The following is an 11654-nucleotide window of genomic DNA, read 5'->3' as shown; positions in this document are numbered from 1 at the left end:
CCCAACAGCTGGGTCAAAACATCCCAATAGCTGGGTCAAAACAACCCAATAGCTGGGTCAAAACATCCCAATAGCTGGGTCAAAACATCCCAATAGCTGGGTTTGTCCCTTTTTAACCCAGCATTTTTTAGAGTGTGTAATCTGATCAGAATAATAATTCCTTGAGTTAATTTTCACCAGGCAAACCTTTGATTGCACTGCGAATCAGGCACTTAATAGTGGTGTGAATTTCTGTAAAAGTCTGAAGATGGTCTGTGATCCACTTCACTTGAAAACCAAGCGTGTCTCTTATGTTTCTGTAGAAGTTTAAACACTGGTTAAAGCACTAGTGTTGCACTAACAGCTGTGAATGACACCTTGTATTGCTGTATTGTAGAAGTGCCTCTACAAAAAAAAACCTCTAGAGCTATCAATAAATAAAGAAATATAATTATTTTGAAAATTCATGTTTTGTTTCGGTACAGGTACATATGTATCTTGTTCTGACAACACCATTTTGCATATACATCAGTGTTTTGTTTTTTACTATACTTGTATACTGAAAAAAACAAGTGACAAAAATATGATAGTGAAATTTTCAAATGAAATCACAAAACAGATGATCTGGAAGTTCAGAACCACTGCTAGAGAAAACAAACATTTATGTAATTGAATGGTCACATATGGTAAATATTAACTTTTGGGTCGCCCACATAAGGTTGCCAGGTATTGTAACCTAAAAAGTGATGAAATTACAGGCATATCATTGAACAAATGTAGCAACAGAATCAACTAGCCTATATGTGGTACAAAAAATTATCATTTATTATTTATGACTTTTTACTATACACAAATTAACGGTAGATGTCAGGTCATTAGATGACGTATACTGTTGCAAAATAGCTCCAAAGAATATTTGCATTCAGCCTCTTGACACCTTACAGTGCACACCACTTCATAGGTACTATATACAGTATATGAAACAATAAGGATATCTTAAGCCATCTTTACACAGCCAAGTTAAGGCTGCTCTGTGCCTGCTCAAAATTCAATGTGAAGTCAGACTAAATAATGCCTGCTCTGACCCAGCTCAGGGATTTACCATGCAAAACATTATTTGATTTTATTTTGTTCGGAACCTTTATTCTCTTACAGAACGTCTCAGGTTACTTATGTAACCATGGTTCCCTGAGTAGGGAACGAGACACTGCGTCCTCTAGGGGTCGCTATGGGGAACGCCTCGTCGTGACCCGTGTCTGAAGCATACATTGAAAAAACACCAACTCGTTGGCCGGCGACAGCCATGACGTCACTACCGGTGCGACTATAGTATAAATAGGCGCCGGGAGAACATGTCACTCCCGGCGCCTATTTATACTATAGTCGCACCGGTAGTGACGTCATGGCTGTCGCCGGCCAACGAGTTGGTGTTTTTTCAATGTATGCTTCAGACACGGGTCACGACGAGGCGTTCCCCATAGCGACCCCTAGAGGACGCAGTTCGAAGTTCCCATGAAAGGGAACTATAAAGACTAGCACAGTCATATAATAAAAAAGTTCATATAATAAATCTTTGAGTGATTTCAAAAGGCAAAGGCAATTAAAACGGGGAAAGTTAAAGCTACAGTGCTGTTAAAAGTTTTAGGCACGAGTAAAAATGCTGTAAAATGAGGATGCTGTCAAAAATTATGTTATAAATAGATTTTCTTTATCAATTAACTTGATAAACTAAATGAAATCAGCTTTTGGTGTGAGCATCCTTTGTGTTTAAAGCAGCTTTTGTCCTCGGTGCACTTGAGCAGAGAATAGAAAATAGAACTAGAAAATACTAGTGTTCTAATACTTTTGGCCACCACTGTATATATATAGACCTATACACAATACCCACGTGATAATATTCCCCTTATGCAAATATTTAGGATTGTGCAATGCTAATCGTTATAATTTTACGCAACATACGCAAAACAACCACTTTAATAAAAAAAGTATTTTATTTATTTTTTTACTCAACACACCTTATGTAAGGTAAAACAAATGTTTATACAACGATTCATACACCCATAAACACATATAAACTGTACAGCTGTACCATATTTGCGTATCTTATACAACACTGCTGTTCTCTCTGTGTTTCGGGACGGTTTGCACAAAACGCGTTCTCCTGCGATGTATTTTTAAAAGACTTTTCTTCACGTTGCGCCGTGTCAAAATAAACAGCGCGTCTCGCTGCTGTTTTCAAACGCAAGAACGCGTCCTGTGCGAACGGCCCCTTAACCTGTCAGTCTGCAAAATAAGTTATAAAAGTAGAAGCAAGTCCCAGCTTTGCAAGCGTAGATCTGTTTCCATCATCTCTCAAGGTAAGATGTGAAACTACCACACAGTTGAATGAACGTCTCAATGCAGTTATATTTGTCATGAATGTCTTGAGTTTCACGCTGTTTCAAAGGCTGCCTCATGGCTTGACTGCGTGCCTGAGTTTGGTGGAGTCTTTGGTGTTGCTTTGTGAGTCGACCAGCACTAGAGGATTCTTCTGGTGGTTCTCAATGATGTCTGAGACGCTGCTGAAACGCTTGAGAGAGAGAGAGAGGATAGTTTAGTCAGTGATTGACCTTTTTCACCTCATGCAGTGAAGCCTATGGAAGCTTGTTTTTTTTCTATGGAATAAAAAAAAAAAATTTTTGACTTTTTTTTCTCGCAATTATGAGTTTATATTAGGGGTATGCGATACTGACAAAAAATAATATGTCGATTTATTGGGATTTTTTTTCCATAATGATAATTAAAGGATAGTTCACCCAAAAATGAAAATTCTGTCATTAATTACTCACCCTCATGTCATTCCAAAGCCGTAAGACCTTTTTGATAAAATCCGAGAGCTCTCTGACCCTCACATAGACAGCAAGTGTTCTTACACGATCAAGGTCCAGAAACTTAGTAAGGAGATCGGTAAAATAGCTAACGCATGTGCATGTTATTTTTGTTTTCTTTGCGCACAAAAAGATAAAAAAATTACGGTTGAACCCCTGATGTCACATGGACTATTTTACCGATGTCCTTACTACATTTCTGGACCTTGATCGTGTAAGAACACTTGCTGTCTATGGAGGGTCAGAGAGCTCTCGGATTTTATCAAAAATATCTTAATTTGTGTTCCGAAGATGAAGGAAGGACTTGCAGGTTTGGAACGACATGAGGGCGAGTAATTAATGACAGAATTTTCATTTTTGGGTGAACTAACCCTTTAAACAATATTTTGATAAGTACCTTGTCTGGTTTAGGCCTGTCATGGATAAATAAATATGACACTAAAACCGCCAGTAGGTGGCGGCAAGTCCCTGTCTTAATGACTGATTCAGTGAATCATTCATTTGAGCGATTCATTCAAAACGGTTGATTAATTTAGAAACGAAGCAAGTGACTGTATTTATGAATGGATAATTGAATCATTGACTCAGATGATTTGTTCAAAAAACAGATTCATCCAGAAAGGAAACTGCAGTGTTGGTCTGAGTCACAAATATTTGTTTGGAACTATCTTCGTTGACAAAAATAAAAAAACTCGGCCATTAATGTTTATAAAATTTGTAAGTCACTCAATATTAAACTGTTGGTTGTTAAACTGTTGTATAAAATTAATATTTTAATTGTTGTATAAAATTATTTTTTATATAAATATGAAAAACAAAAACCTCTACAGGTATTTTTTTTTTTTTGCTTTCATAAGATGAATTATAGGGGCATTTTAACTGCATTCTAATAAGCTTTATTATGCAGTGAATGCTTTTGGACTCTCAAAACATGTTTTTGTTTGTTTTTTGTTCAAAGCGAGTGACATACTTGATAATGTAAGCTTGCATATTATAAAAACAAAAATTAAGATATTATCGCAGATAAATAGCGCACACCCCTAAATTATGTCTCACAGTTCAGGCTTTTTTCTCTCAATTCTGAGTTTATATCTCACAATTCTGACTTTTCCCCTCTCAGTTCTGAGAAAAAATCAGAACTGCAAGATATGATCTCAGTTACAAGAAAAAAGTAGTTTAATTAAGATATCAATTTACAATTGTGTGGAAAAAGTCAGAATTGGTAGATATAAAGTTGCAATAACTTTTTTTTATTCTGTGGTGAAAACAAAAACAGAATTGAACAGAATGTAAACTCAGAATTCTGAGAAAAAATGTCAGAATTGCAAGTTAAAAACTCAGAATTGTGAGATAAATAATCACAGTTACTGTTTTTATTTTTTTATTCTGTGGAGGAAACAAGCTTCCATAGACATCAGAATGTATTTTGACACTTAAGCCACGTTACCTGAGTGGTATGAGTGCATTTTTTAAATATTATTGAGTTTAGATTGACATGAGGATGAGCAAGTAATGACAACATTTTCATTTTTAAATGCGAATTGAGTGTACAAATACTCTTTGGGGCAACATCCATGTGGTTTTACCTCCTCTCCTTGTTTTTCTTTCCCCAAAGCATACTGTTTGGTGGAAGCGATGTAGCGGACAGGGATGTTGTAAACTCGGCTGTTGTAAAACACCACCAGTGTGTACGGCTGCTGCGCGTCCACACCAGAGCTCTTCCTGAGCAGAAAAGAGCTGTCCTGAAATCAAATCAGACAAAGAGGCACATAAGCATTACATCCCAAATAGAGATAGACTCTTACATTTATGCATTTGGCATGTGCTTTTATCATAAGCAGCTTGCATTGCTTTTTTAAAGTGTTTTATCAGCTCATGCATTGCTTGGAAATTGAACCCGTGAACTTGGCATTGCAAGCACCATGCACCACTATTTTAGCTTCAGCCAGTAATTATCTGGTGATGTTGTAAAGCAGGGGTAGGGAACCCTTTTTGACCAAAGAGCCTTTTTTTCTTTCTATTTTAGGTTGGGGGGGTGGCTTATTAAATGTCTAAAATGTTATAAATAAGACTATTTAAAAATATTTCTTAATTTAAATGAATTCATTGTGTAAAAAACATTTGAAATAAATGAATGAAGACTTGTTTCGTCCAGAGTTTTTGAACAAATCTCTTGAATGAATGATTCAGACATCAAATTTTAACAGTCACTGGACGCCACCTACTGGCATAATGTAACATATACAATCTTTATTTAGTTCCGGTTATTCATTTTGATCACGGCTGCCACAACATCAGAGTCTATATCCGGACTATAAACTTATATCCCAATATACTTTTGTTATTATTTAATGTTTGCAACACGGAAATGTAGCCTACTGTGCAGTGTTGGGGAAAGTTACTTTTAAAAGTAATGCATTACAATATTGCGTTACTCCATAAAAAAGTAACTATTTTTTTTGTGAGTGAGATTAATTAATGCATATTCATATTTATTTTAGAACTACAGTAATATCTTCTGATTTCTCTCAACATGGGGACAGGAGAGCTGTCAATCAATAAATTGGAAAAAAAAGTAACTTGCGTTACTTATTTGAAAAAGTAACTCAGATATTCTCTAGTAAATTAAAAAGTAATGCGTTACTTTACTAGTTACTTGAAAAAAGTAATCTGATTACGTAACTCACGTTACTTGTAATGCGTTACCCCCAACACTGCTACTGTGTAAGTATACTGTTTGTGAACCTGTTTACTGCTAACTAGTGAAACTCTACAATAATATTACGAGCTGCAGCTCAAAATACATGTTAGATGGAAACATTGTGACATACAGTATCATTTCATTCTGGAGAGTGATGGAGAGGTAACATTAATATGGTTTTCTTGTATTTAACCCTCAGGATTGCTTACTTATAATGTGAACATACAGCTTAACTATTTTTCAGTTAAATAAATGTTCTTTATTTTAGTTCAATAATATTTATTTAATATTTTGAGGAGATCTTTTGATACTAAATACTATTTGTGCAATAAATATGGTCCATTAATGACTTAAAATATTTTTTTCTCAAAAATTTCTAATACTTATATTACAATTAGTGTAGTATTTAAGGTTCAATTAGAGAAAAGGGTTTTAAATTCCAATGCAAAGAGGCAAATTAGAGTCATTTGTGGTCGGAAAAAAATCACTTTCATTTGTAATGCCATGGTTTACCCACTAGGTACCTGTATGGCTCTTTACTAAATATACATGTATCTACTAGTTTCTTAAAAGAATATTGCAGGTCATACCTGCTTACTTATTTTTTAAGTTTTTCATTTGAATAAATATTTAGACATGTTTAAATACTAGATTTTTTTAAAATTAGTGTTACATCCTTTTTTAATGATACTCGTATAAATACACATAATGAATGCAAGCAAATACTGAATTTAACCCATGTTTAAAATTGTGCTAAAAAAGGCATTCGACTGCATTCAACAAAAGATCTCCTTTTATCCAATTATATGTACAGTATATGAATTGATATTGAATCGAAATCGAAATATATATATATATATATATTTGAATTAGTTTCTATTTTTTTTCTGTATTCATTTTAATTCTAGTTAAAGTTATAATTTTTCACACACACATATACAGTATCTCACAGAAGTGAGTACACCCCTCACATTTTTGTAAATATTTTATTATATCTTTTCATGTGACAACACTGAAGAAATGACACTTTGCTACAATGTAAAGTAGTGAGTGTACAGCTTGTATAACAGTGTAAATTTGCTGTCCCTCAAAATAACTCAACACACAGCCATTAATGTCTAAACCTGGCCACAAAAGTGAGTACCTGTGTGTTGAGTTATTTTGAGGGGACAGCAAATTTACACTGTTATACAAGCTGTACACTCACTACTTTACATTGTAGCAAAGTATCATTTCTTCAGTGTTGTCACATGAAAAGATATAATAAAATATTTACAAAAATGTGAGGGGTGTACTCACTTCTGTTAGATACTGTATATGTCTATATAGTTTTTGCTGTTTTTGTTTTTGAGTTTTAGTTTGTTATTTTAATAGGCCACTTCAAGTTGAAAACAAGAAATGTTGCCTTGACAGCTAGCTGAAATAAAACATGTTATGCCCCTTGCTCTTGCTGGTATTTATAATGCAGTGTCATTCAGCATAGTTTTGTGTTATTCTGTGCAGGTCTGACGTGCCTTAGCTGAGCGTAGGAGAGCGTCCTCTGCTGTCTTGCGGTCACAGCTGCTGGCATACCAAACCTTTTTATACACACCAGCTTCCTGTGTGAGAGAACAGGACAGTTATAGACTGACAGACACTGTAAGTGAATGCTGGGATGTTCTTGATTATAGTAGTTAAGCTGCGAACTGAGACACACAAACATATGGGGCATTTTTCATTTTCTGTCAGAGCCAAACCCTACAAAATAAAAAAAATTAAAACATATACATAAAGAAGTAAATGCATTTAAAGGGAAGTCAGTAATTGCAATCACCTCTTCAGCATCTCTAGCTGATCTGCTCTCTGAAGGCAACGTCCCTCTGCCTGTGGAAATAAAACAATATTAATCAATTGCTAGAAAAAGAAACTTCATCAAGGCTGTCAGAAAGTTATAGGCATATAAATGTGTCTATTGCAAACTGAAAAAGCTTGAATCTTACTTTGGGAGGGAAGCTGTCGAGGCAGAGGCATATATCTATAGCAGAAAAGGAGACTGTAGTTTAGTCCTTTTGTTCATGAAATTATAATAGTTTATGCTTACAGGAGAAAATGAAACTCTTTTTTTTTTTACTTGGCTCGATGGAACCCTGTTGGCGACGGGCTCGGCATGGTGTCTGGTGGGCTTCGTGATATAGTTACTGGTGTTGTTTTAATAGATGTGGCTGTAACAGAGATCATGCAATTGTTAATAGGCGACTTTAGTCTCTACTCTAAAACAATACAAGGTCAGAGTTAAAATTGCTTTTTATAAATGTGCAGCAAACTCTAATGTCAGCCACATCTACAAGTCATTGGCTATATTCAGAATAGCCTACTACCATACTAGTAGTACTACTTGAGCAGTATGCTAATTTTCTGTATGCATGCATGGATCTGCAACTGCTTAATTTGTCTGTCAAGCTGTGCATTTAAAACAGAACTTAATTTATGGAATACTGCATCAGTTTAACCAAATGCAGTGTAGATTTTATTTGTGCACTATGCTACTTTTCTGTATGCATGCATGCATGCGTGGATCTGTCAAATTGTGCATTATAAAACAACTTAATTTGTGGAATACTGCATCAGAAACATGCAGTATTCACATTTTCTGTACGGGTTCATGCATGGATCTGCCAGCTTGTGCTGGAATACTGCATCAGAATCGTGCAGCATGCAAATTTTCTCTATGCATGCATGCATGGACCTGACAAATTCTGCATTTTTGTGCATTATCAATCAGAACTTACTTTGCTGAAAACTGCATCGGAAACATACATGCTAATTTTCTGTATGCATGTATGGATCTGCCAAATTGTGGATTATGAAATGGAGCTTGCTTTGTGGAATATTTGTGCAGTACAGTAGTTTTCTTGCATAGATCTGCCAAATTGCACATTAGCTTTGTGGGATTCTGCATCAGAAACATGCAGTATGCTATTTTTCCTGTATGCATCCATAATGCAAATTGTGCATTATTAAACAGAGCTTAATTTGTGGAATACAGTATCAGTTTGACCAGTAGTGTAGTATGCTGATTTTCTTTATACACTGCCAAATTGCACATTATAAAACAGAGCATATTTTGTGGAATACTGCATCGGTTTGACTACCAAACTTAAAGACATTGTTTAACTTAGATTTATTTTGGAGATCATTAATGGGCATCTCTTGCTGAATTACAAATGCAATGTAATGAGGTCACATGACCACAGTGTCGAATACTGCTTGAAACATTTATTGCAGCATAATGCTTTCTGTTTTGCATCTTACTATTTAAAATAGTGCAAGCCGTATGCTAGTCTGTTCTGGACATAGCCATTGCTTTTTCTGTTCTTTTGTAGTGATTTTGATAGTTACCTTCACTGTCTCTGTGAGCAATGTTTGGTTTCTGCAAAAATGGACAAGTATTTGTCACTGAATGTTTTGATTTACCATTAAATAGAGATTAGATAAGATAAACGAGTCCATACCGGTGTCAAAGCAGGATTAGGTTTCTTCCTGAAAGATCAGCAGTGATGAACTGTTAGATAGTGAATCTGATGTTATGGCAGATTGATTCATTATCGTTCAGTGTTTAAGGGAGTCACTTACAGGTCTCTAGGTCGCGGTGTGGGCATTGATGGTCTCCGGGCCTCTGTGGCCTCCTCTGGCCCTTCACTGACACCTAATGACAATCAGACACACGTTACATACATGGGTTTTCATGCATTCATTTGCTCGGGTCTGGTTTGTGACTGATACTCACTGTCGTCTGCTTCACACACCTCATACTCGTCCTCTGACTGTGGTTCCTGCTTAAAACACACATAGACCATCATCATGTTCTCCATTCAAAACATGCATTTACACTGTTATATCTACATATAGGTTGCTTATTTACATGCTAATCACATGCACATGTTGTAAATGTGCACCATGTCTTATTTTTAAATGTTATGTAAAAAGTAATAAAAAATCATCAATACTTACTGGAGTTATTGTTGGCCTTCTGATGTTCATTCTGTATGAACAGATAAAACATGTCAAACATTTTTATTATTATTATTTGTGCAATCAACTTTTCTTTAAAATACATATCTCAGGGATATTTCGTAGTGATTTGACATTGTCATTGTCAGTGTTGGGGAAAGTTACTTTTAAAAGTAATGCATTACAATATTGCGTTACTCCATAAAAAAGTAACTAATTATGTTACTTAGTTACTTTTTATGGAAAGTAATGCGTTACGTTACTTTTGCGTTACTTTTTAAATCTGGACAGGGCTTGCTTGTTTGTTTTTAAAATAAAAAAGTTATATTTTTGGCAAATATAAAAGCCTTTTCACACCAAAAGTGAAATGAATAAGCCTCAGGCTGAAGGGAAAGTACATTTACGTCCGTACAGTAGAATGCAGAAGAAGACATTTCAACACACTTCAGCAATAAAAAAAGACACATAATGCTTGTCTAGAGTAAATTTTTGCTTATTAGTACGGTTGAACTGGATTACAGTAACATCTTCTGATTTCTCTCAACATGGGGACAGGACAGTTGTCAATCAATAAATTGGAAAAAAAAGTAACTTGCGTTACTTATTTGAAAAAGTAACTCAGATATTCTCTTGTAAATTAAAAAGTAATGCGTTACTTTACTAGTTACTTGAAAAAAGTAATCTGATTACGTAACTCGCGTTACTTGTAATGTGTTACCCCCAACACTGGTCATTGTCTTATAAACGTTTAGCATTATTAGAGCACCAAAATAATGAAACTGAAGAAGGATGTATATATGCATCTAACGTATTTTGATAGAAACTATAGGCAATATTTTGATATGGTTATAATGATAAATGTTTGTAAAAGTGCTAAATAATTGAACTGGTGAATTCAGAGCTAATCTAGTGGTTTGTAATGGGTAATAATGGTTGTGTAATACCGTGGACTGGCTTTAGGTGGCGCCATATGTGTGTTGGGTTGTAGAGTCGTGTTAGACCTGCTGATCAGAATAAAACATGTTTTTCACAGAGAACAACAGAACAGAGAAGCATGTGATGTGTGTCTCAGTAACGAAGGACATGGGGAAGTGCAGGACTGAATCATTAAGGGCTGTTGTTGCACTTTTAGAAAGACTTATTAACACTGTTACTGTAAGTTTCACCAAATGTAGTTGTGTAGATTTTAATGTGTGAATATTCTAGTCCCATATAAACTCTTAAAAATAAAGCTGCTTCACGATGCCATAGAAGAACCTTTTTTTTTGTCTAAATGGTTCCATAAAGAACCTTCAACATCTGAAGAACCTTTCTGTTTCACAAAAGCTTCTTTGTGGCGAAAGAAGGTTCTTCAGATTATAAAAAGGTAAGAAAGAGATGGTTCTTTAAAGAACCTTTGACTGAATGCTTCTTTGTGGAACCAAAAAAGGTTCTTCTATGGCATCGCTGTGAAGAACCGTTGAAGCACCTTTATTTTTAAGAGTGTACTGTTTAATTGCTGCCTTAAATTTTAAGTCAAAGTGGCATGTTTTTATCCATACTGAATATTATTAGTGCTGTAATCACTGCTAAAGAAAACTGAGTTCAGCATAATTGTGTTAAAGTTTAATGTGTGTAATAAAAAAAATAAAAAAAGGAGGGTTAATTTTGAAGATGTTTTACCTTGTCTTAGACTGAGAATTCTCCTATAATTAAATACAAAGCATTTTGTCAGAGCATTTGTAAAGCAAATTAATAGTCCATAAATTAATATTATATATAATGCATGATGTTATTTGTTGTATTACCTGTCCAGGTCATATTTCATGCCAAAATTCTATCTATCTATCTATCATCTATCCATCTATCCATCTATCATCTTATCTATCTATCCATCTATCATCTATCCATCCATCCATCCATCCATCCATTCATCCATCCATCCATCCACTATCTATCTATATATCTATCTATCTATCTATCTATCTATCCATTATCCATCCATCCATCCATCCATCTATCTATCATCTATCCATCCATCCATCTATCTATCATCTATCCATCCATCCATCCATCCATCTATCTATCATCTATCCATCCATCCATCCATCCATCCATCCACCTATCCATCTATCATC

General features: G+C 35.0%; 1 protein-coding gene across 1 annotated transcript in view; it reads right to left on the bottom strand.

The window, feature by feature from the left end:
* Nucleotides 1–1945: 1945 nt before the first annotated feature.
* blnk (B cell linker) overlaps nucleotides 1946–11654 on the bottom strand; it is a 19233-nt gene continuing 9524 nt past the window's right edge. Inside the window, exons 11-23 of the mRNA XM_016565394.1 lie at nucleotides 11200–11222; nucleotides 10482–10538; nucleotides 9538–9568; nucleotides 9314–9362; nucleotides 9160–9232; nucleotides 9039–9066; nucleotides 8926–8956; nucleotides 7658–7748; nucleotides 7527–7561; nucleotides 7361–7410; nucleotides 7062–7145; nucleotides 4433–4588; nucleotides 1946–2548 (exon numbers count right to left, since the gene is read on the bottom strand). Coding sequence (XP_016420880.1) covers nucleotides 2432–2548; nucleotides 4433–4588; nucleotides 7062–7145; nucleotides 7361–7410; nucleotides 7527–7561; nucleotides 7658–7748; nucleotides 8926–8956; nucleotides 9039–9066; nucleotides 9160–9232; nucleotides 9314–9362; nucleotides 9538–9568; nucleotides 10482–10538; nucleotides 11200–11222 — 825 coding nt within the window. The 3' untranslated portion in view covers nucleotides 1946–2431. The remainder of the gene's footprint in view (nucleotides 2549–4432; nucleotides 4589–7061; nucleotides 7146–7360; nucleotides 7411–7526; nucleotides 7562–7657; nucleotides 7749–8925; nucleotides 8957–9038; nucleotides 9067–9159; nucleotides 9233–9313; nucleotides 9363–9537; nucleotides 9569–10481; nucleotides 10539–11199; nucleotides 11223–11654) is intronic.

This window comes from Sinocyclocheilus rhinocerous, unplaced genomic scaffold, assembly GCF_001515625.1.
Source record: "Sinocyclocheilus rhinocerous isolate Xijiao unplaced genomic scaffold, SAMN03320098_v1.1 scaffold1822, whole genome shotgun sequence".
Lineage (NCBI taxonomy): Eukaryota > Metazoa > Chordata > Actinopteri > Cypriniformes > Cyprinidae > Sinocyclocheilus > Sinocyclocheilus rhinocerous.
The sequence above is the reverse complement of the archived record's forward strand: the minus strand, read 5'-3'. Positions and strand labels throughout refer to the sequence as shown.